Genomic DNA, 23,568 nt, shown 5'->3' with positions numbered 1-23,568 from the left:
CAGTTTGAATACTTGCATGTGGAGCAAGATGCGCTCATGTGCCACTTTCACACTCAAATTGTCAAATAGTTAATATGAAATGGGCTCATTGGAAAACTAAGTGTACCGTCATATTTCTGACAAAATATATCTGGGTGAGTTTGAATTAAGCCCATTTAACACCCTAAGGCATTCACTTGATAATAGACACTGTCAACACAGAAAATACAACAGTTAACCTTTACTGATTACGCTGAATACTTTTCTCCGTCAACTCGAATACCCGGAAGTGAAACTGTCTTGATAAACCTTTAGTAGATCTGAGTCTCATGGATAAATGATCAATTCCAAACGCTATAGACCAGCGATCAGCATCTGGCTTTCGCTCTGCTCACGTTCACGTTCACAAACATTTCGTGCGCTCTGGCCATGTGACGTTCCGTTTACGCACGGTTATTCCGCGAGATCATCTGTATGTGTGCGCTCAAATGTGCACATTGCGTTCTGTGGACATATAGCGCGGATCAGATCAGATCAGATCAGATCAGATCAGATCAGATCAGATCAGATCAGATCAGATCAGATCAGATCAGATCAGATCAGATCAGATCAGATCAGATCAGATCAGATCAGATCAGATCAGATCTGATCTGATCTGATCTGATCTGATCTGATCTGATTTTTAATGTTTTGACATATATTGCACTGAAGGTGAATTGGAGCGGTCGAGCTGTGCGCAACGCGCGCCAGTGTGTTTGGCCCCCGAGCCACAGCCTATCAGGAGTTTATCTCACAACCTAAAGACTTATATGTAGGCTAATAAACTTTTATTTGTGCCGTTTTCCTCAACGAGCAAGTTTCACTTCCGGGTATTTGAGCTGAGGCAGAAAAGGATTCAACGTAATCAATAAAAGCATAATTATTGTATTTTCCTTTTTTGCATACTCGATTATGAAGTACTTGTCTGATACAGGGAAATTAAAAAAACAAAATAGTTTTTTTTCTATATTGCAACAATGCTGAATATTTTTTTTTAAAAAGCCTCAACTCTTGATTTTGCATTTAGTTTTTAAAATCGAAAATATAATGAACGCAAAAGTACATCCTAAGGCCTATGGATCAACAACTTACACTCACCCGCCTTACCCTTCATTAATAAGCAGTAAAACCATGATCATTTCAGATTCTTTGTATTAGTGCAGTCGTTTAAATTTGACAAAAGATAAGAAACGTTTCATTAAACTAATCATAATAAACACTGAAGCTGAAACAAGTTATCCTTTGTATACACAACACTTCACCAAGCTGCTGTCAACAGTAGCCTTTTCCCTGGTGTGATATTCATGACTGGATATTTCGAATGGCTCTTCCACGGATGGTTCAACAGATCTAATATGTGATAAGAGACAGCTCCAGAACGTGACAGCTGAGCGGGTGAAAAAAGTTTCTGAAATATTTCAACAAAAACGAGCTCCTTACAAGAGATGAGCACGTGTACAGACCGGGCCCCTCTACAAACACTGCTCTAGCACATATGATAGACGAATGGTTAATGGCTTTGGATGAAAAGAAAACAGTTGGAGCTGTTTTAATGGTCCTCACGCCAGCTTTTGATGTCATTGACCATTGCATTTTTATTGACAAACTCAAATCTTATGTTGTTGTTTTCAATCGGCCCTCAAATGGATAATTTCTTACCTCTCCAAACGTGTGCAACAAGTGTTCTTCAATGGAAGCTTGTCAGTTACCAAAATGACATTATGCTGTTTGCCTCAAGGGAGCTGTATGGGCCCACTTTTATTTTCTATATTCGTAACTGTCCAGTATTACGTCCAGTATTATAATGTATGCAATGCAATGCTGTCATGTATGCAATGCTTTTAACAAAATGTGTGTTCAACCAGATGCCAATGCTGTTCATCTGTCAGTAAAAGGAGCACTAGTGGAGCAGGTTTCAAAAGTAAAGCTGTTAGGTATCAGACTGAATCAATCAGCTATTAATGGGAAGTAATTTCACATTACACAGCATAAAGTGAGGAATACCAATTAAAAAAAAAAAAAAAAATAGGTTGTTTACAGCTTTAGGTCTAATTTAATTATTTTTATATTATTTGCTGAATAAAAACTTAGCACAACAAGCAGGCCAAAGCAGCACAACAAAGTTTGGAACAAATGCCATTTAATATTAGTGACGTAAAATCTCCCGGCTGGAAAAAACAACCAAAATCCAAGCTGTGCCACCACCAACTAATGCTCTTTATCTGTAAAATGCTTATATGTCTGGATAAATTAAATCGGAATTTTGCTGAAAGAAAACTTGATTACTGATGGATATTATGAAAATGACTTGATAACCCCTGTTCACTTTTTGAGTTTGTGTGTTTTAAATGATGTTTGTGTTTTCTAAATGTGTGCTGTTTTTTTTTAAATAAACCTTTAATTTAATGAGACTGTTGTCTGATTAATAAACATTCATTATACTTTCTTTGAAAGTCATTTGTTCCAGCGAAAAACCTGTTTTCTGCCTACACAACAAATAGTCTACTAGTGTGGTACTTTTTTTTTTCTGAATGAAATTTGGCAATATTTTCGGTGTTGAGGAGTACTTTAAAATGCATTACATCTCTATTGTGTCACCTTTATCACAATCACCTGCTGTGCTGGAGGATCAATGCTATCACTGCAAACAACAGTGACTTTTGCTTCAAAGTAATCTTAATGTCAGCGACTATACAGAGTAAATATGGTTTGACAGGTCAATGAGGATGTAAGTTCAAGCAAATACAAACAAATGGGAACTTATACCAATATTTGACCTTGAATTTGAACTTTTAAAAGGTTTTGCACACACACAACTGCTGTTCCTTTTATTTATCTCTGTTACATTTCTAGGCCGGCCTGTTTTTACTCAGTAATGTAAGTAAATATTTAAAAAAATATATATACAAATTGATAGGTGGACTACAGCATATTTTAAACCTGGTGCCATCTAGAGGACAGCTTGAATACTTGCATGTAGAGTAAAGATGTGCTCATGTGCCCATATTCCAACTCAATTGTCAAATTGTTCATATCAAATGGGCTCATTGGCAAACTACGTGTACCGTCATATTTCTGACAAAATATTGATCTAGGTGAGTTAGAATTAAGCCCATTAAACACCCTAAGGCCTATTGAAAAAAAACCCATCATGCACCCTTACCCATTACCCTTCATAAACAGACAATAAAACCATGATTATTTCAGATTCTTTGTATTAATGCAGTCATTTAAATTAGACAAAAGATGAGAAACGTTTCTTTAAACTAATCATAAACATTGAAGCAGTTGTAGTCTTTGATTCTGTCTGTCCAGCTGAGAGTGGTTAAGGCTGCTGCATATATGTCCTCACCATCATGAGTTTAAGTCCCAGCTTATTCTTTCTTTGTTCTTCATGTTCATTAGCGGTCACAGTGTGAGTGCTACCTTTCCCCAGGCATGTAATAATGTTTATAACATCGATGTGCATATCATGAAATACCGCATTGGCCAAACAATTTACTTAAAATATTGTATACATTCATTCAATACATGTGTCCAAACAAACATCCATAGCAGTAAATAACTAATTAGTTGCTCCCACAATTACATAAAATAAATAATTGCAAATAGTAATAATTATAGTCTAAAATAAAGTGATGTGCATCTTATTCACATTGATGAACAAACAAGTTTCTTCAACTAATTCACACAAAGAGAGCCCATCTTTCTTTCACATCAAAGTAATTATATTTATTGCCCAGCATTAACTGCACAATGTTTAAATGTATAAATGGGCAGTTCAATGGTATATTTGAAGCATTTTCAAAGTGACATTAATCCTTTAAATACTCATGTGTGTGACTATTGTCTTTAGTTGACTTTTCAGATTACATAGTGGAGTCTGGACAGCAACGCCCCTCATGTTCACCACCCGGCAGTCACTGAGGACCTGATGAACAGAGGCAACGTAAGACAAAGCAGTTAGGGTAAGTGAGCTTCATTATTTTTTTTTTAAATCATGAGTTAATATCCGAGGAGAATTTACAGCACTTTGCAATTACCGATTTTAGTCTGACCAAAGTTGAGGCCCTGCAGACCCTTGGCCTATACAAAGCATTCTGTTTTATCTGATTTCTTTCTTTTTTTGCCTCTGCAGCTCTTCTTTGAGATGAAAATTACATATAAAAAGACACCCTTCCTCATATTTGGCGCTCTGTGTGGAGTTGGAGTTATTATGATTTATCTGTATCAAGACATAAACAATCAGTTTGAACAAAATACTGACACTGATGTGAAGGAGAACCCTCCTCCAGCAAAGACTGCTCCAAAAGTCAACTCCTATGTGCACTCATGGCCCAAATGTGAACGAAACATGTCTGCTGCCAACATCTCAGGCTTCAGCACGCTCCCTGCTCACATACAAGATTTCCTTTACTACCGCCACTGTCGCCACTTCCCCATGCTCCTGGACACTCCCAACAAATGTGGCGGACCTGAAAATTCATCCCAAGTCTTTCTGTTCTTGGTCATCAAAAGTTCACCTGGGAACTACGAGCGGAGGGAGGTGCTGCGAAACACCTGGGCCAGAGAGCGGCAACACAACGGCCTGTGGATTCGGAGAATATTCATTTCTGGGACAACGGGCAGCGGTGTTGAGAAAACGAGACTTAACACGCTTCTCCAAGTGGAACAGAAATTATTCAATGACATTCTGCAGTGGGACTTTGCAGATTCTTTCTTCAACCTCACCCTCAAACAGATCCTGTTTTTGGAGTGGATGGAGCGAAACTGCCCCAACACTCGCTTCCTGCTAAATGGTGACGATGATGTTTTTGCCAACACAGACAACATGGTGGAGTATCTCCATGGTCTCCCAGGTAATGATGGTGGCAAGCATCTCTTTGTAGGGCATCTGATGCAATATACAGTTCCGATTAGATCGTCAGGAAAATACTTTGTGCCAGTTCAGGTGCACGAGCCAAACTCCTATCCTCCGTACTGCAGTGGAGGGGGCTTCTTACTCTCTGGCTACACTGCTTCTGTCATTTATGACATGTCTGAGTCCGTCACACCCATTCCCATCGATGATGTGTACATGGGAATGTGCCTGGCCAAAGCGGGCTTACAGCCTGAGTCACACATGGGGGTGAAGCCTTTTGGACTATACATCCCCTCTAGTAAACTGGATGGACATGACCCATGTTTTTACAAAGAGGTTCTGCTAGTTCATCGCTTCCTTCCTACAGAAATGTTTCTTTTGTGGCACCGAATCCAGAATCCAGAGCTGGACTGCAGTTCTTCATTCAAAGTGCTTTAGCAGGAACATGTCAGCTTTCACACCTTTATGGTTATACTTTCCTCACAATAGAAGATTGAGGAGAACTTGAAGTGGCTTTATGAGGCACAGTTTAATGTTGCTTGATGCTTTTCCGTGATCTGTTACGGAAAAATAGAAAAATAGTGATCCATTAAATATACTTAATATTATATATTGTTATATTTTGGTTTCAGTTGTGCCAATTCTTTGTTGAAAGTGCTTAACATAAACTTTAACAGATTCCCATGGACTACCCAAGTTAAAGCTGGGGTATCCGGCAAAAGAAACTTACTTTACAACAAACAAACAAAATTGGGTAACCTAGTTTTAAAGTCTACTTTGCGATTTGGCTCAAAATCTATTGTTACTTAACGAGTGAATCCGATGATGGGTGTTTTGTCTGATTTGGGTGTGCGAAGGCTATTATTACACAATGAATCTGCTGAAGGACAACACACTTTTCACTCATGCAGTCGGAAGTTGGAGAAGCACAAAGCAACACAAAATATTTACATTTTGAATTTAGACATTTTCATTAGGGGTGCTCTCACCTTTAATGCCACTAGTTTTTACATAAATTGCTGTGCGTTGAGGTATTTTGATGGAACATTAAAATCACACTTTCACAGTATCTGTTATACAAGCTGTGCTCAAACTTTACATTTTGGGATGAACCTATTACTATTATCATTACTATTATTATTATTATTATTATTATTATTATTATTATTATTATTGTTATTTGAAGTAGCAATAATAAACATTTGGTTACTCTTTCCACTGTGAGTAAATCTACAAGTGACAAAGGCATCATGGGATTTATGGAAATAAATGTCAATTTCTTTTACTCTTTTGTTTTGTCTTCATTTGTTTGCATTCAAACTAAAACAAGACTTTTACGCACAGTTAGTCTAAGTATTCAAGTAGCCTTATGTATTACCTTTTTATTTTTACGTCAGTAATTATTTAAGTAGTAAATATTTTGACTACTCTGCCCACCTCTGCCAAGTATAGGTACTCAACACTGACGACCTTTGATCAGTTTAACACTAGACTCATTCAATTATTACAGTCACACCAAAATACACCTTAACCATGTCAATAAGTGATTGTGAACAATTCGAAATGACGTACAAGTACTGACTACAAGTAGTACTGAATGCTGTGAGTACTGAAGAGGTAAAAACAATTTCTGTATTGGGCAAACAGAACAAAAAGTAGTATGGCAGCTTATATTATTACTTTTAAGATGATGTCGTCTCATACTTTAATTCATGGTGAGTAATTAGCCTAATAAATTGATTTACTTATGAGTACCTAGGCCTACATTTTTACATTTCAAGAACGTTTAGAAAATAGAAAGAAAAGCACTGTAGGGTACTTATTACAGCCACAAGTTGGTTGATATCATGGGGGTATAATCTGGTTTGAGGGATATGAAATGGCCCATACTACTAATATACAATGTACTACCATTTTAAAGTAACTTGCCCAACACTGGTGACGTCCGAGGAATGTTTCACTGGTGCTCCTTTAATTTAGTGGCTAAAATCTCAGAGGGTGCTTTGGTAATCGCAGAGGGTGCTTGTTAGGATCTGGTTCTTTTGTATCACACGAGAACAGTTATTTGGATATAGCCAAAGCAGACACTGGAGATAGAAGTTGTCTCAAAGATAAGTCTCATTGTTCCTAGTTACAAAGTTGTATAACCAGCTGGTGACTTCAGAGAAAGAGAAGTGAAGTCCAGAACTCCGTTGACAGTCTCCTTTTATCCTAGTCTTGCACTCCTCTACGCAGAGAGGGTGACTGCCTATCAGTGAGTCAGTTGTTTGTGTTATAATCGTTATAATCCTTACATGCTCAAGCACCCCTAGCGCCGGCCCATACAGCCCATGGCCGTATCTAGAGCCTCTAATTCAGACGTGGATGAGCTTGTTGTGAACCTAAATGTGTCCACTCTAAAACCGAACCTCATGAGCTGCTTTGGACCCGAGTGCGTAAAACTCGGCGAACCGCGCCAAAGTTTGATCGAGATGCAGTTTCTTTGCTCTCTGTCATACAGAGAGAGGAGCCAGTGCCTCAGACTGACGGTGACTCCGATTTACAACAGGAGTTTTCCTCATTCTGATCTGAGGAGCGAGAGGAGGAGAAGTGTCTGTGCCTCATCACTGCCTCCTCCTCTGCTGCTCACTTTGGTTCTGTCTCATGCAGAGATTGTCCTGCGCATAAATGATCTTCTCTTTAATGAGAGCTTAAACCAGCGCATTCACCTTTGTAACTCCCAGTGGTTTGACAGTGAGGGCGACGCAGAGGGGGCGGGGCCAGAGCGCAGAGTCTGATGTTCAGAATGAGCCAAAGCAAAACCCTCAGCTTTACCCGTTCACAGCCACAGCCTCGTTTTCACAACAATTAAAAACACCGCTAACACCGTCATTTTCATTTAATATTTTAATATTTATTGAGGACTAGACTTTCTTATTGCCTCTCACTCAGGCAAGTAAAAATGTTTGGAAAACCTGCTTCACAGTAATAATGGATGAAATAGATATTTAATAGATATTTTATTTTGTGATATTCATCATGTCAAAGTAGGGGGTACGTGACTCGTGCACGGCTGCACACACTGCCCTGGGGCAGACTGATGGAAGCGAGGCCAGTCTGCTCCATCTGCATGTCCGACCACCATCCACTCACTCACCACATTCACTCAGGCTCCTGGTCCCAAACGGTGCAACAAAAAGACATTTTTGAAACAGCTTCAGGATGAGACAAAAGTGTTTTTGATCACTTAAAATACAGGAAATTACATCTGAATCTTTAAAAAAATTCAGACCCCCCCGTTTAAAGAATTATCCGGACCTCACTGTTTTTTACATCCTGGCTACGGCCCTGATACAGCCTAGCCCTTTTAACCACACTCCAGTATAGTTTAGAAAGCCTGTTACTATAGATATTATTAGCTACAGACTATTGGCACACTGTCACTTTGATCATTGCTATCAATTCTGTGCGCCAAATATAGACCAGGCTACTACGTCAGAGGGTTCGCCTTCGCAAATAGAATCAAAGTTCACGTGCTTTGTTTCCCCTTTCTTTTCAAAGTCGTTGTTAATTTTAACTCCCTCCCAGATAGTGTTTCACATTTGATTCACATTTGATAAAGTTACACATTACAAAGTCAAACGTTAGCCTTTTTAAGCCATCGTGGATGGAAAGTAGTGTTCAGTAATGCGCATGATGCTACAAGAGCCACACATGTGATGTTTTGCATAGAGTAAGTGATCCCCCAGTCTATTACATGAACTGCATTCTGCTTCTAACGAAAAGTTTCGTTTCTTCGTTTTTCGCTTCTGCATACAGGAAGCCACAAGCCCAGGCCGTGGGTGTGCTTTCATTTCTTTTTATTGAAGCCTAATCTGTATGACCCATTTATGGCACAGTGCCAAATGCGTCTCTCTCTCTTCTTTTTCCTCACCTACCTCGTCGCCAATCCAGGCAGTCTCGGGCCACTCCCTGCTTTAAAACATCGTTTCACATTCAGCTTTTGCTCAGTGTGGAACTATAGTGGCTGTTAATAGGCGAGTAGGAGACAGACATTTTGCCGCACGCGGAAGAACACGTTTCGCACTAGACGCCTTTTCTCTACAGGTGAGGAGTCAGTTCTTTCAATGCTTTGTAATAATAGGCATTGTGGCGATCGTAGTGGGATTTTCACTCTTTCAAAGTAAGAGGGTTTATTGGGCAATGCAATTTATAGAAAAAAACTATCATAGCCTTACCATGAAATCCATTGGTCTGTGTTGAATATTAGACTGTTCTATTTCAGGGTGTTGAAAATGAAGCAGGAATTTTTCAATGTTACAAATGGTTGGCGGTAAAAGCACAAATTTCATTCAAAGGACTGAAGTCATATAAGCCTATACTATAGCCTTGTAACAGGATTGTGAAATTTAGTGCATAATAAACGGACATGTGGATCATTTTAATTCATTTTTTGCCTTTAATTGCATTTATTTATTTATTTATTTTTATCACACACACACACACACACACACACACACACACACACACACACACACACACACACAATGGAATGATTTGCATTTTATACAGATACAAAATATTCCCCTTCTGAGTCACGATTGAGGAAGCTTTATTTTGAACTCCTTTGCAAGTTATGCAAAAACGCAAGGCTAGGCAAGGTTTATGTGGAGAGCACAATATGTACACAAGGCAATTCAAAGAGCTTCACATTTATACAAAAGGAGACGTCACATATCAATATGCTTAGCACATTACAGTGATAACAGTATCCTTATGTATTGGTCATATACACAATGTTGATGATGATGTTGATGTCATAACCTCATGGTATTGATTAATCTTACTCAATGGCACTGTTCCTATCAAACGTTTCTCACTCAAAAGTGTGGCCTTTTTTTTGTTTGTAAATCAGCAAGTTTACGAAATGATAGCACATTCACCTCTTTGTTTTTTGTTTTTTAGTCAAAGATGAGACGAATCCAGATGAGCACACTTTATCCCATTGGAGCGCTGTTAGTCTTCATTTTGGTCTGTGTCCAAGTTAATAATCAAAACAACAAAGATTTGGACATTTCTTTAAATAACTACAGCGAAAACGTGACTGAGGAGGAAGCAGCCAATAAAACAGTCCCTATGGAGTGGCCAAGATGTGAACAAAACATGTCCGCTGCCAACATCTTGGGTTTCAGCTCTCTTCCTCCTCACGTACAACAATTCATCTACTATCGCCACTGTCGCCACTTCCCCATGCTCCTGGACAGTCCCAATAAATGTGGTGGATCTGAAAAATCATCCAATGTTTTTCTGTTATTGGTCATTAAAAGCTCACCTGGAAACTTTGACCGGAGGGAGGTGCTGCGAAAGACCTGGGCCAGAGAGCGACAACACAACGGCCTGTGGATTCAGAGAATCTTCATTTCTGGGACAGCGGGCAGCGGTGCTGAGAAAGTTCAACTGAACAAGCTTCTGAAAGCAGAGCAAAAGGAGTACAGAGACATTCTCCAGTGGGACTTCGACGAATCGTTCTTCAACCTCACCCTGAAGCAGATTCTGTTTTTTGAGTGGATGAAACACAGATGTCCCGATGTTCACTTCCTGCTAAACGGCGATGATGATGTCTTCGCCAACACTGACGGGATGGTCGAGTATTTGAGAGACCTCCCTGGGAATAATGGAAGCAGTCATCTTTATACAGGCTATGTTTTTGAGAACAGTGCACCTGTCAGATGGACCGGTAGCAAATACTACATCCCTAAGCAGATCACAGAGTTCGACAAATATCCACCTTACTGCGGCGGTGGAGGCTTCTTACTGTCAGGTCACACAGCTCTGGCCATTCACAACATGTCTGCGTCCATTGAAGTTCACCCCATTGACGATGTTTACATTGGTATGTGTGTGGAGAAAGCTGGGCTGTTGCCTACAGTTCACATGGGGGTGAAAACACTTGGACTGGCTGTACATAACCAGAAAATGGATGAACATGACCCCTGCTATATCAAAGGTCTGCTCTTAGTGCACAGATTTCTCCCAGCGCAAATCTACCTCTTGTGGAACAAAATTAATGATCCACATCTGCGATGCGGTGTGCGGTTTTGGAAAAACAATGTGTAAAATCTACGTGCAATCAAAGCAAACTTTTAGATACCTTGTACATTGTATAGGCCTACTGTATATTCGTTTTAAGGTTACTCAGTTTTAATGATAACCTGATGCATGAAGTTTTAAATGCGTAAATTATTTGTTTGTGGTCCGTGAACTGTCCGTCCTGATAAATTGTTCCTACTACAGTAAAATGAGCACATGTTAGTTTAACGCTGAGTAAATGATTCATTGAAGCCATAAAACAAATGTGGGTTGATCAGTTTAGACTTTCATTGCACAGCTTTAAAACAAACTTATTGTAGTTATTTATTTATTATGTAAAACATTAAATAATTGCATTTGCATTCTCTTATAATAAATATTATATTGCCAAAGTTACTGTGGTTATTTTCTAGTACGCTGAGTGAAAGACGTCAAGCCACTGTTTTCTCTGTGGTTAAGGAGAAAGGAAACATCATTGTTAGTTACCAATGAACAGCATGCAAATCTAAGGTTTCACTCTGTGCAGATGAAAATGCGTTCAAAGTATCGTATTCTACTGTTCATTCTTCAAGAACAATACACCTAAAAGACTTAAAAGCTTATCGAAATGCAGCTCCAGTATTTGGTTAACCAATACAGCATGGCCTTGGAGTGGCAAATTCTTTTATTTGACATAAAAGACAGACTCATACTGTATGTCATAAACCAATTTTCATGTATCCTGCAGTTTTACATGGGAATATATATCATCATCTTGCTCGATGAAGAGGCATCATTACTCCTCCAAAGAGGTTTTTTAAAAGTGTGTTTGTGTTTGACTTTGAACACTCTTATGTGCTTTAATAATAATGCCATACACTTGTGTGTATCCCAAAGTGCATTATGTATAAATGTAGATGATTTAAGCAGCCCGATCTCCCGAAACATTGCAGAGAAATGATGACTCGGTTTGGGAACATACAGTGGCGAGAAAAAAGTAAGTACAATGTTTGGAATTTCTCACATTTCTGCCTAAATTGGTCACTAAATGTGGACTGATCTTCATCAAAATCACAGGAATGATGAAACAGTGTCTGCCTGAACTAATACCACCCCCTACAGGAAAGCAGTTATTGCTACAAAAGAGTCAGCCATCTATTTAATACAGGGGTTCACTTACTTATTCCATGCATGTTGTGAATGTCTCAGGCTTTTCTGCAAAATATCTTCATAAACTTGTGAATAACTATTGAACTTTGGGTCCAACAGTCCACTGAATATTTTTCCAGTAGTGCTGTGGAGCATTCAAGCGCTCTTTCGCAAACCAAAGTTGAATAGTTTGGGAGGAACACACAACGTCATGTTAGGAGGAAAAATGGAACAACAACACATATTTACACTATGCTCAGTGTGAAGTCTGGTGCAGGGAAAATTATGGTTTGGGGCTGTTTGTTGCCTTAGGGCCTGGACAACGTGCTATCATCAATAGAAGAATTAATTCACAATTTTATGAAGATATTTTGAAGAAAAACATGAGACATTCACAACAGCGTGGAATCCCTTGTATCTATAGTTGCAGATTAGACGCTAACAACGAGCAGGATGAATCTTGGACCATTCCTCTTTACAAAACCGCTACAGTTCAGCGAGATTTAGGTGGTGTACTTACTTATTCCACACTCTCCTGTGAACGTTTACATGTTATGGGCAATAAAAATATGATAAAATGTAGATGTTTGGGTGGCATTGCTTTAAGCAGACACTGTTTACTCATTCTTGTGATATTAATAAAGATCAGACCACATTTCATGACCAATTTAGGCAGAAATGTGAGAAATTCCAAAGCGTTCACATACGTTTTCCTCCCGTTGTATTTATATATATATATATATTGTAAATTACATTATATTTCATAATACTTAAGGTGTTTAGATCTTTGTTGTGCAAAAATCTTGATCAAAATCATGTGGGGGGGACGATACTGGCTCCTCTTGGGGGCCGGATTTGACTGATGTGTTGTGGATTTTCTTGCTTAAAAAAGCTTAAGAGAAGTTTGTCTAGTCAACATGTGAAGTTTATTACGCATGCGGAGATTGTACGCACAGGAGGATCTGTGCGTAAATCTGCGGTGCAAGGTTTCCTAGCTGATTTTAAACACATACATCGAAAGGCGGTACAACAGAACAAAGACATGGTGATACATTTGGAGATGTAAATGCAATCGGCCAAGAGGCGCTTTGCCTGGGAATGAAATCAGGCTGGCGGTGGGGAGAGAGAGAGATCTTTTGTCATGCTTTATAAGATGGCCCTGCTGGCCTATTGTCTTTTAGGTGCGAAACGACCTTGCCCAGGATCTTTTGTAATGCTTCAGAGGATGGCCCACCTTGACCTATCTTTCATCTGGGGTACAGGAAGAAACCAGTCTGGTCACCCAGCAAGGAGCCAGGCCCGCATGGCGTTAACTAAGTTACCTGGCTTAACTTTAACCAAATTTGTCATAACAGATGCCAGTCGTCAAACATTCTGGGCCCCACTTTGTGATTTTAAGGCCTTTCAGATTTTGACACGTGATGAAAAATAATTTTAAAACAACTCCATTTCATCCTAAAGGAGACCATCCATACACCACAATGCTGCTTTGATTATATTTGTATCTTAATTTATTCTGTGCATTTTAAAATAATTCAGGCAATATAAACGTTAAGTTGCCTATCTTAGAAGTCTACTCACTTAGAATAATTGTAGGCAAATGCTCTTACTTTGAAAACCACATAGTATACCCCATCAATCGTGCAACCCATTAATAATAGATCCATGACTCAGCACCACGCTCCAAGGACCGCTCCCTGTTGCTTAATAAGAACGGGCATCACTGTTTTTTCTTTGACTGCCTGCACCTGTCTTTCCACATTTTGTTGCACACTGAACATACACTTAAGAGGTAAGTAGTCATAGCTTTTATTAATAGAAGTAGGCTTATATGCTATTTATTATGTTAATTGGCTTAATGTGTAAATACGGGTCTTCAACAGGGTCTACACATTATATGGTTGGCCTATATTTGACATATTTAGGCTAATGTAATTTGCCTCTAACCAGTGTTTTTAATTTTTAATTTTATCTTTATTCACACAGGGAAGGCCCAATGAGACTCTCTATTTCATGAGCGCCCTGTTGTACTACAGTTCTCCAACTGTACATGTAGCCATAACGCAGGTGACACTTGGGCTTCTTCAGGTGGCACTCGGGGGCATCTGCAATTTTTATAATACATATAACATCCCGTTAAAGGGAAATAGGATACACTGATTGCAATTTGAGTCTCATTATCAGTTTGCGGCCGTGATTTGATTTGATTTGATTTGATTTGATTTGATTTGATTTGATTTGATTTGATTTGATTTGATTTGATTTGATTTGATTTGATTTGATTTGATTTGATTTGATTTGATTTGATTTGATTTGATTTGATTTTGAAGCCTAATTATTTGGCTATATCAACATTTATTTGATGAAATTGCTGCTCAAAGTGATAGCTACATTAAAAAAAAAAAAGTATTGTTTATGTCAGCTGCGTGCATTGATATTTAAAAACAAGGGACAAATTACAAAGAAAAAGGACAGGTAATTTTGCTTTATTTGCCAGGAATGTTGATTTGTCAAATACAATGTGGATGTCTTTAACTGCTTGTTGCATGTCTATATACTTTGCATCAGGACCTATGCACTCAGCTCACACCAACAGCTAATCTTAAAGGGGGGGGGGGGTATTATGCAAAATCGACTTTTTCAAGCTTAACATGGTGTTTTTATGTCATTCCCTCATTAAAAACATGCCTGAAGTGTTGCCTTGGCACATTCACGTATTTTTGAGTAATCTGTAAGAACTCTGATGGCGGCCATTTTAGTGATAGGTTTGCCTGGGTCCTCCTAGGAACGCCCCCACCTCCTGGAGTCGCCTCCGAGCTTTCGTCACCAGTCGAGTGACCAACCACTGCTCCTCAGCAGAACCCCCTCCCCACTGATGCCACAGACAGCGTGTGGAGGGGGCGTGTCGGAAAGAGTCAGAGGTTCTTAAAGAGACAGAGGCCAATTTCAAGACATTCACTACAGCCATTTTGAGAGAGCAATTTTATACAAGGCAGTTATTCTAATTTACCAGACCAACAGAAGGTTGCATCATCATTGTGGTGTGCTATAGACTGGTGCTATGTGATTGAAAAATTCATGATACCCCCTCTTTAAAAAGCTGATGAGGATTTTGTGTTACAATTATAAAGTTTTACTTATGGCAAGTTGTTATTTTTTCATTGAATTTCTTTCAGAGTCAAAGATGAGACGACTCCGGATGAGCACACTTTATCCCATTGGAGCGCTGTTAGTCTTCATTTTGGTCTGTGTCCAAGTTAATAATCAAATCAACAACAATTTGGATATTTCTTTAAATAACTACAGTGAAACCTTGACTGAGGAGGAAGCAGCCAATGAAAGAGTCATTATGGAGTGGCCTAAATGTGAACAAAACATGTCCGCTGCCAACATCTCGGGTTTCAGCTCTCTTCCTCCTCACATACAACAATTCATCTACTATCGCCACTGTCGCCACTTCCCCATGCTCCTGGACAGTCCCAATAAATGTGGTGGATCTGAAAAATCATCCAACGTTTTTCTGTTATTGGTCATTAAAAGCTCACCTGGAAACTTTGACCGGAGGGAGGTGCTGCGAAAGACCTGGGCCAGAGAGCGACAACACAACGGCCTGTGGATTCAGAGAATATTCATTTCTGGGACAGCGGGCAGCGGTGTTGAGAAAGTTCAACTGAACAAGCTTCTGAAAGCAGAGCAAAAGGAGTACAGAGACATTCTCCAGTGGGACTTCGACGAATCGTTCTTCAACCTCACCCTGAAGCAGATTCTGTTTTTTGAGTGGATGAAACACAGATGTCCCGATGTTCACTTCCTGCTAAACGGCGATGATGATGTCTTCGCCAACACTGACGGGATGGTCGAGTATTTGAGAGACCTCCCTGGGAATAATGGAAGCAGTCATCTTTATACAGGCTATGTTTTTGAGAACAGTGCACCTGCCAGATGGACCGGTAGCAAATACTACATCCCTAAGCAGATCACAGAGTTCGACAAATATCCACCTTACTGCGGCGGTGGAGGCTTCTTACTGTCAGGTCACACAGCTCTGGCCATTCACAACATGTCTGCGTCCATTGAAGTTCACCCCATTGACGATGTTTACATTGGTATGTGTGTGGAGAAAGCTGGGCTGTTGCCTACAGTTCACATGGGGGTGAAAACACTTGGACTGGCTGTACATAACCAGAAAATGGATGAACATGACCCCTGCTATATCAAAGGTCTGCTCTTAGTGCACAGATTTCTCCCAGCGCAAATGTACCTCTTGTGGAACAAAATGAATGATCCACATCTGCGATGCGGTGTGCGGTTTTGAGAAGAAATGTCAAATCTTGTAAAATGTTTTGTTTTGTTGACAGTTCCTTTACGGTTTCATGTATATTGGAATGGTTACACTTACAGTAAATGTAATAAATTACACCTTTACGACTGTTCAATTTCTTGTTTAGCGTATTTAGTTGTGAAACCACTGAGGCAGCCTGCAGCCTCTTTTATAAGAAATATACCACCGTGTATTTACCTTCACTTTTATTCAAGCAAAATATAACAAAGTAGTATTTATCAGGAAATTAGAACAGCCTTTTTCCCCCAACACATAACTTTTATCTGGTCGGGTGCAGTCAACTGAAGGACATCACCAGGCTAACTTGACAAAGCCTTTGACTTGGAGTCTTGTGAAGTATATTCTTGAGTTCATCTCTCCTCTTGCATCAAAGTTTCCATATTTTCTTCCAAAACAGAAAAATTAGGCCGATCGTCAGAGCTGTACAACCAGCATTGCTTCATCAGACTGTAAACCTGCGTCACATGATAATACATCATTTATTTTCGTTTCCTTAAGTCTACAGATCAGACCCTAAACAGGGTTAACACAAAAAAGTCAAATGGTAAATTTGTCCATACCTTTGAGGGACAATGCTGTGGAGCAGGGAGTCTCCACCCACTCTTTAAAATATTAGCCAGATACATTGAGATCGATGGCCCCTGTACACCTAGTCCAATTTCCTGCATGCACAGCTAAAACGGCACAATTGTACATTCAAAATAAGAAATCAATAAATAACACAATAAATGCCTCTTACTCTTTTTGGATTGAAGTTTGTATTGCAGAAGGAGAAGAGCTCATGAAGAACAACTCCAAAACTCCAGACGTCAGACTTAGATGAAAATTTAAACTCCGTAATGGACTCTGGTGCGTACCTAAAAGGCAACAGTTTTACCACCAAACAAATACAGCATATACATTTTATGTTTGTTGTAGTTTGTACCAGAAGATGGGGCTCTCTCCAGGCTGTGTGACTCTGTAGTACTCTTTATCAAAAGGCACAATCTTTGTAAGTCCAAAATCAGCTATTTTAACCAGTGTGTGATCAGCAACGAGAATATTTCTGGCTGCAAGATCACGATGAACATAGCGCTTGTCCTGAAGATACTTCATTCCCTAAAAACAATATTGGGAGACACATTACAGACTGAACTAATCTTTAAGACATGGATTGGACCTTTAAACTACCAGTATATGATTTAAACTTTTTAAACTCATGACCGGACTCTATACCTTACAGATCTGAGAAGCAAAAAGGAGCAGTCGTCGGCTGTTGATGTTGTCTTTAAAAGTATCCAGGTAGCTAATGAGGCTCCTATAAGGCAGGTACTCCATTACCAGGCTCATACTGAGACGACCTATGAACAGTAAAACACAAGCCAAACCCATTTAACGAAAATATATCCATCTTCACATTTACAATGACAATGTAAATGTTTGTTCTGTGTGTATGTATGGCCAGGCCGCTGCTGCAAAGAATTTCCCTTCACAAGACTAATAAGGTTTTCTCATTCTCATTCTCACATGATATACTATGACATGAGGTCAGGTATTGTTTAAAAATAAAAAAGACTGAAGGTTAATAACTTTGTCAACCAACTATGCTTGCTCTTTCCTTATGGCAAACCCTGCTTAGTTGTGTGCATTTAAGCATACAACATTTTTCCTTTTGGCAGCATGATTATATCAGTAGACATAAGTAGACAGTGCAAGTTACACTAACAGTAGAAATGTCAATAGTCTTTTCTACCTGAGTGTTGAATACTATTGTTAAGAGTGATGTAGCAAACAATTTGACCAGTTTTGAATAGTACAAAACAATAGTGCTTATTACCCATGCTATAGCAGATTCCTTTGTACTTGACAATGTAGTCACAGTTCAATGCACTGAGAGTGTCGACTTCCTTGTGAAAATCCTCTAAAGTTGACTGCTTATTTGGTTGCAGCTTCTTCACAGCCACCAGCTCACCGGTGCTGTCGCCCAATGGGTCATAGCGACAAAGTTCAACAGTCCCAAAATTCCCCTACAAAATGAGACAGAAAGAGCTCTTGAATCACCTCATAAAAGAATTTGACCAATAACAAAAGCAAATAGTGGACATAGTACTGGGTGTGTGATTAATATTGTATTCTCTGTGATTTGTGCCTTTTTAAAATGTACCTTTCCGAGAAGTGAAAGGTAGCACATGTGACGTTCTTCAAACGGCATGTCACTGTGATGAGGACTGAGGGCCTTCCAAACTGGATTCTGTGAAACCGACTCGGTGGCATGCAGGATCACGTAATCTAATTTGAGAAACTTTTACAGGCTTGTCAAGTGTAAGGCATTATGATTATTATATCTGCCAAACATCTAGACATACTTTTTTTACCTTCTGTTACCGTTGATGCAATTCCAAAAGGAGTATAATAGATAGATGAGTCACCTGAGGTTATGAGACTGTTGAGTTGGCGGATAATGCTGCGTGAGGAAGGCCTGAAATCTGCCTGATAGTCCATGCACTGACTGATGAGATCGGCCAACTCCATCCACTGGGAGCGGGGCAACTGCTGGTATGACTCGTAAAACTGACGCTTCTGAACAAACAAATAAATAACACATACATTTCAGTTTAATTTGACACTGAAGGTAGCCTATTGTCGTTAAAGCCATTTTGGAGAAGTGACAATAAGTAACCGAAATATTGCAGCAAAACCTATAGTATTGTGCACCTTTTTCTCAAGCATAAAACTGAAGCAGCACAAACCTCAGATGAACGCTTAGCAGAAATCTGAGTGCCCTCTGAATGATATGAGGATATTTGATGTCTTCTTCATTTGAGATGCACAATTGTGATTGAAGAACAATCTAAGAATGGTGAACACATCACATGGTGCTCTTTGAGGATAAAGGGTATTAGCATCCAGTTAAAATCAAAGGGGGAGATCCTGTTATTAAACAAGTATGAAGGGCCAGGCTTTTCTGTTCTGCGTCTCTGGCCAGAAAACCACACTTGCAACTTCGGTGTCACCGGGTCGGAGTACCAATACACAGTAATGGAATCACGAAGAAGAAGCTAGCAGGCTAACGGGCAAAGCTAACTGCGGGCTAGCGCCACTTAAACAATATTTACAGCAAAGTTTGAGTGAAATATTTTTTATCTCCATTGCGTTATTGCGTAATATCCCTTTCTCCCTTTGTCTTTTCTGTCAGCGAAGTATTAACTCTAACAGACAATGAATGAGTAAAAAAAAAAAGCAAGATGCTACGACACCTCCAGTGGCGCTTATGGCCTCTAGGTGCATGAGTTATTTAGTACTGCTTTAAGACAGGCATACAAAGAGTGTTACTAGGGTACAGGTCTAGTTAAACTAGTTAAACTACTTAAACTACGGTATACAGGTCTTTTTAATCAGTCCTTTTGTGATTGCGCAGCCCTTGTGAGGCTGAGGGATCTTATTTCAAGCTTTGGTGAACATAGCAGTGATAAAAACCCTGTAGCTACAAGAGTTCACTCGTGACTGATGTAGTTAATTATTTGAATTTAGCGTTGAAAGTTGGAGCTGAAGTACTGTATGATTTGAAGACTTGCACAATGGGAAAAGTGCGAAGGAGGAAGTACCCCGTGTAAATCCCAGCCTTTCAAAGGAGCACTTCTGTTGAAGATTTCCCACAATGTGGCACCATAGCTCCACTTGTCTGACTCCAGGCTGAGGTTCTCTGGGTCCTCCACAACTTCAGGGGCAACCCATGGTATTCGATCCAGAATCACTGAGGACAAAATAACATTATTTTGTCTTTGCATACACTAAGATACAATAAGTGATATTGGTTATTTTATTACTATACACCTCTATGATCTCTTACCATCTTTGCCCAGCATAGCCACATTAATGCCTGGATCGCTCAGTTTGATGAAAGGCAAGCTACCCTGGGATGAGTCCCCTTCTCTAGCCAAAAGCAAGTTTTTAGCACAGATATTTCCATGAACTATATTCTTTTCCTCCTGAAAGGTTAAGGCAAAGAAACATTGCTCAATATTCAAAAGCGACACAGTTTTCATTTCAAATGCTTGTCTCACTAGAAAGTTGAGTGCTGATGCAAGTTGTTTTGCTACGTCAAGTTTCCAGCTCACTGAGACAGAAACCCCTCTCTTCAAGTAGAGGTCCAGTGCTCCACACTTGACAAACTCTTGCACCATGATGTCTGCAATGTACAAAAGCTCAGCACGGGTTATTTTGCTTGTCTTCATCACACGCAGAGGGTGAAAAACAGTCACATGCAGACCCCCAATTGCTCAGGTAATTTGAGGTCAGACACTTTTGCATCTGCCTGACTATTTTGTGGCCACAAACAAAAAGCTTTTACTTACTCCGAGCACGATGTACACTAACACCGTACACATGGAGAAGGTGCTTATGAGAAACCTGGCTCATCAGGCTGGCAGCTTCAAAGAAGGACTGAAAAAGTTAAATAGAAAATGCATTCATGGATCCTTTTCAGACATGAACGATCGAGCAAACCTGACAAGGACTTTGCATTCACTTTGTGCAGTTTGTTCCCATAAGGGTTCACATGGGACCTGAGGTGGGGTCACAGGTCATTCATTCATCATGAAACTAAGTAATACTCGCCTCCCAACAGTTCTTGTGAAGCACATCTAGTTCTTTAAGAAGAACTTCAGTCACATGTTCCTCTCCTTCGTGAATTTCCTTTTTGAAGCCCTTAAAAATCCGCGTAAAGGATCCCTGGCCAAGGCTTTCACCCTGCTAGAAATAACAATAATCTCTCTTTAAAAACGCAAAAAAAATAAAATAAACATATCAGTTTTTCAATAAAACATCAGCTCACCCTTTCCAGGTCTTCAAATTTGATCATGTGAAACTGGATGTGACTAAATTTGCTTCTTTCAGAGGAAGGGGAGTCTTGTGCCTCAACCGAGTTAGAGTTTCGGATAATGATTAGATTTGTCAGTTCTGTTGGGAGCAAAAAAAAATCAGATACATTACTAATATGAACTGTATGAAGGAAATTGAGAAAAGAAAATATTCACCTTTAGGTTTGGGTGGACAACAGCGGCCCAATTTGACCGGAATGTCGGCCAGAAGCAGCTTGTTGTGCTGATAAAAGCTCGTGAGATCCTTCAAACTGGAAAATGACTTCTGGACCCCAGGAAGACTGAAGTGTTCCTTTTTTATGATGAGACAGTCTTTATAATCCACTCCAAGAGACGTCTTATGGAGCAAAGCAAATAAAGCTTATCATGAGCGATTTCAAACTTGCCATGACGACAGCAATAAAACAGTCATGATGAAGACTAACCTGAACACAAACGGTCAGGAAGTAGTTGTCATAGTTCTTGGGACTTTGACGTAGCAGAAATGTGTTGCCTTTCAATCCAGACTTTTTCAACTTATTCATTGCAAACTCTGATCTGTTTGAACAACATACTATAGTTGCTTTTACTTGTTTGTGAACGAAATCTGCTATAGTACTAACATTTAGTAACAATGCATGAGATGTCTTACGTGATGGGTCCGTGACAGTGATTTTTGATCCCCTCCAGAATACTTGGCGGAGCAATGGTGGAGCAGAAGTAGTGGCTTGAGTCCGTGGTCAGTCTGAAATAACCATCGATAAGTGACACAAATGACAGAGCTTCTGTGAGACTGGAGAACTTGGCTTCCTGTTGAAATAAACATGAACAATGGGATTTTTGCAAGTACTGCCTATTGATGCATTTGTTTGATATATTTACCAAGCATCTGTCGTCCCTACGCGTTATTGTCACAACTCTGCTGTCTTGGCCCACACTTTCAAGACAAACCCGCTGTACACTTATATCAGTGATATCTTGGAAATCACAAAATATCTGCCACTCCTAAAAACAATGACAAGTAGATGACGTTAACCCCCCAAAATACTGAGCCGTGAGTTTTGGATGAGGACTTAATTTACCATTTCTTCATCGAGATCCCCATTTCCCTTTGTGGAAATACCGGTTTCTCCACTGACCCGCACGTGAGTGGGCGCAGACTTCGAAGACGTGCAGTCCACCCTAAAGACTTCACTCCCCAAAGATGGTTCAATAGCAGCCAGTTCTATTAGGTATTTGACCTTTAGGGTGCATGCATCCACCGAGCAGTTCCCAAGCTTCCTTAGGAATCGCTTCAGAGTGCTGCGGATACGATAGCGATCCAGGCGGTTTCTCTTTTGGATGTCATGGCGGTGAGATTTAGGCAAGCATGATTTGTAGCTGTTAAAAAGAAATATGTAGGGCATTTAAACATGATTTGAACACCAAATAAAAGTCATTATACACATTTCTATGACCACCTCTAAAATGTAATCAATTTTGGATGTAAATATGTTTAAATACCTGACAAATTTGCAAAGCTCTCTCACACTTTGATGACGCTCTTTAGCCATTCTCCACAAGTCGAGCACTGCCAGGCCCAGGCACTCCTCTTGAGCGGTCAAAGGTGGCGACACTCCAGCCTCACTGGAGATGAAGTCACTTCTCCACTTCAAACCATTAGTCAGAAAACAAAGATGAATGTGTGGGAACAAGACAAATAACGTGTATTGGATTATTGCTGTTATCAATCATGTGTGTAAGTTTCTTCAGTTTTACCTGTGCAAAGAGGTAATCAATGACAAGGTAGTCAAAAACAGGAGTCATTCGGTCTCTAGTCAGACTATAGCGATAAGAGGCCTTTGGTCCCTGGCCGTACCAGTTTGCAAAGAAAAACCTAAAAAATAACAGCGGTTCAAATAATGAAACAACGTCAATTTTCAGTCATCCAATCCAATACGTTTTTTTTGTGTGTTTTTTTTTTTCAGATAGATGCCAATGTTTCACTCTCCATCCAACAGTCAAAAGCTTTCCGGGTGGAGAAAGAAACGTTGGCATCCATCCAGTTGTTTTGTTTTTCAATACGACTGTGAAAAGACATACAGTATAAGAAGATATAACACTCTATGTTTACACTGACTTACCGTAATCTAAAATGTACATGCAGGTTTTCATCTGTGTTGAACATGTGTGATGGGGGAAACCAGGAAGACAAATCAGCAGACGCCAGAGCAAACAGACTCTGATAAACAGGGCAGATTCCTATAAGAAACAAGTCCATATTCATTACAACATAAATGTGGACATAAATGTGGACTTATGTCGTCATGAAG

At 39.7% G+C, this 23,568-nt stretch overlaps 4 protein-coding genes across 5 annotated transcripts in view; 3 read left to right on the top strand and 1 right to left on the bottom strand.

The window, feature by feature from the left end:
• Positions 1 to 4,369: 4,369 nt before the first annotated feature.
• On the top strand, positions 4,370 to 5,317 carry LOC306976471 (N-acetyllactosaminide beta-1,3-N-acetylglucosaminyltransferase 3-like; the record flags this gene model as incomplete). The annotated part of the gene is made up of 1 exon (XM_079574403.1): positions 4,370 to 5,317. Exon 1 carries the CDS (start codon positions 4,373 to 4,375, stop codon positions 5,315 to 5,317), a length of 945 nt encoding a protein of 314 aa, XP_079430529.1. The 5' UTR covers positions 4,370 to 4,372.
• Positions 5,318 to 9,994: 4,677 nt separating this feature from the next.
• LOC306976470 (N-acetyllactosaminide beta-1,3-N-acetylglucosaminyltransferase 3-like) lies at positions 9,995 to 10,975 on the top strand (the record flags this gene model as incomplete). Its single annotated transcript, XM_079574402.1, has 1 exon — positions 9,995 to 10,975. The coding sequence occupies one exon, from the start codon at positions 9,995 to 9,997 to the stop codon at positions 10,973 to 10,975; it is 981 nt and encodes a 326-aa protein (XP_079430528.1).
• Positions 10,976 to 13,809: 2,834 nt separating this feature from the next.
• Positions 13,810 to 16,391, top strand: LOC306976568 (N-acetyllactosaminide beta-1,3-N-acetylglucosaminyltransferase 3-like; the record flags this gene model as incomplete). The annotated part of the gene is made up of 2 exons (XM_079574542.1): positions 13,810 to 13,868; positions 15,253 to 16,391. Exon 2 carries the CDS (start codon positions 15,261 to 15,263, stop codon positions 16,389 to 16,391), a length of 1,131 nt encoding a protein of 376 aa, XP_079430668.1. The 5' UTR covers positions 13,810 to 13,868; positions 15,253 to 15,260.
• A 256-nt stretch (positions 16,392 to 16,647) lies between these two features.
• Positions 16,648 to 23,568, bottom strand: part of jak3 (Janus kinase 3 (a protein tyrosine kinase, leukocyte)) — a 7,336-nt gene continuing 415 nt past the window's right edge. Inside the window, exons 3-24 of one of the 2 annotated variants that reach the window (XM_079574525.1) lie at positions 23,380 to 23,497; positions 23,015 to 23,132; positions 22,760 to 22,905; positions 22,339 to 22,636; positions 22,139 to 22,261; positions 21,909 to 22,066; positions 21,703 to 21,814; positions 21,434 to 21,614; positions 21,232 to 21,356; positions 21,015 to 21,149; positions 20,753 to 20,840; positions 20,462 to 20,586; positions 20,248 to 20,386; positions 20,003 to 20,151; positions 18,827 to 18,977; positions 18,562 to 18,686; positions 18,235 to 18,424; positions 17,634 to 17,758; positions 17,344 to 17,516; positions 17,158 to 17,275; positions 16,979 to 17,092; positions 16,648 to 16,873 (exon numbers count right to left, since the gene is read on the bottom strand). In XM_079574525.1, the coding sequence (XP_079430651.1) occupies positions 16,769 to 16,873; positions 16,979 to 17,092; positions 17,158 to 17,275; positions 17,344 to 17,516; positions 17,634 to 17,758; positions 18,235 to 18,424; positions 18,562 to 18,686; positions 18,827 to 18,977; positions 20,003 to 20,151; positions 20,248 to 20,386; positions 20,462 to 20,586; positions 20,753 to 20,840; positions 21,015 to 21,149; positions 21,232 to 21,356; positions 21,434 to 21,614; positions 21,703 to 21,814; positions 21,909 to 22,066; positions 22,139 to 22,261; positions 22,339 to 22,636; positions 22,760 to 22,905; positions 23,015 to 23,132; positions 23,380 to 23,497 (3,116 nt within the window). In that variant the 3' untranslated portion in view covers positions 16,648 to 16,768. The remainder of the gene's footprint in view (positions 16,874 to 16,978; positions 17,093 to 17,157; positions 17,276 to 17,343; positions 17,517 to 17,633; positions 17,759 to 18,234; positions 18,425 to 18,561; positions 18,687 to 18,826; positions 18,978 to 20,002; positions 20,152 to 20,247; positions 20,387 to 20,461; positions 20,587 to 20,752; positions 20,841 to 21,014; positions 21,150 to 21,231; positions 21,357 to 21,433; positions 21,615 to 21,702; positions 21,815 to 21,908; positions 22,067 to 22,138; positions 22,262 to 22,338; positions 22,637 to 22,759; positions 22,906 to 23,014; positions 23,133 to 23,379; positions 23,498 to 23,568) is intronic. The other variant, XM_079574526.1, reaches the window with a different exon arrangement.

Source organism: Gobius niger (genome assembly GCF_951799975.1).
Source record: "Gobius niger genome assembly, chromosome: 17".
In the NCBI taxonomy this organism is placed as follows: Eukaryota; Metazoa; Chordata; class Actinopteri; order Gobiiformes; family Gobiidae; genus Gobius; species Gobius niger.
This window is presented reverse-complemented; position numbering and strand designations above follow the sequence as displayed.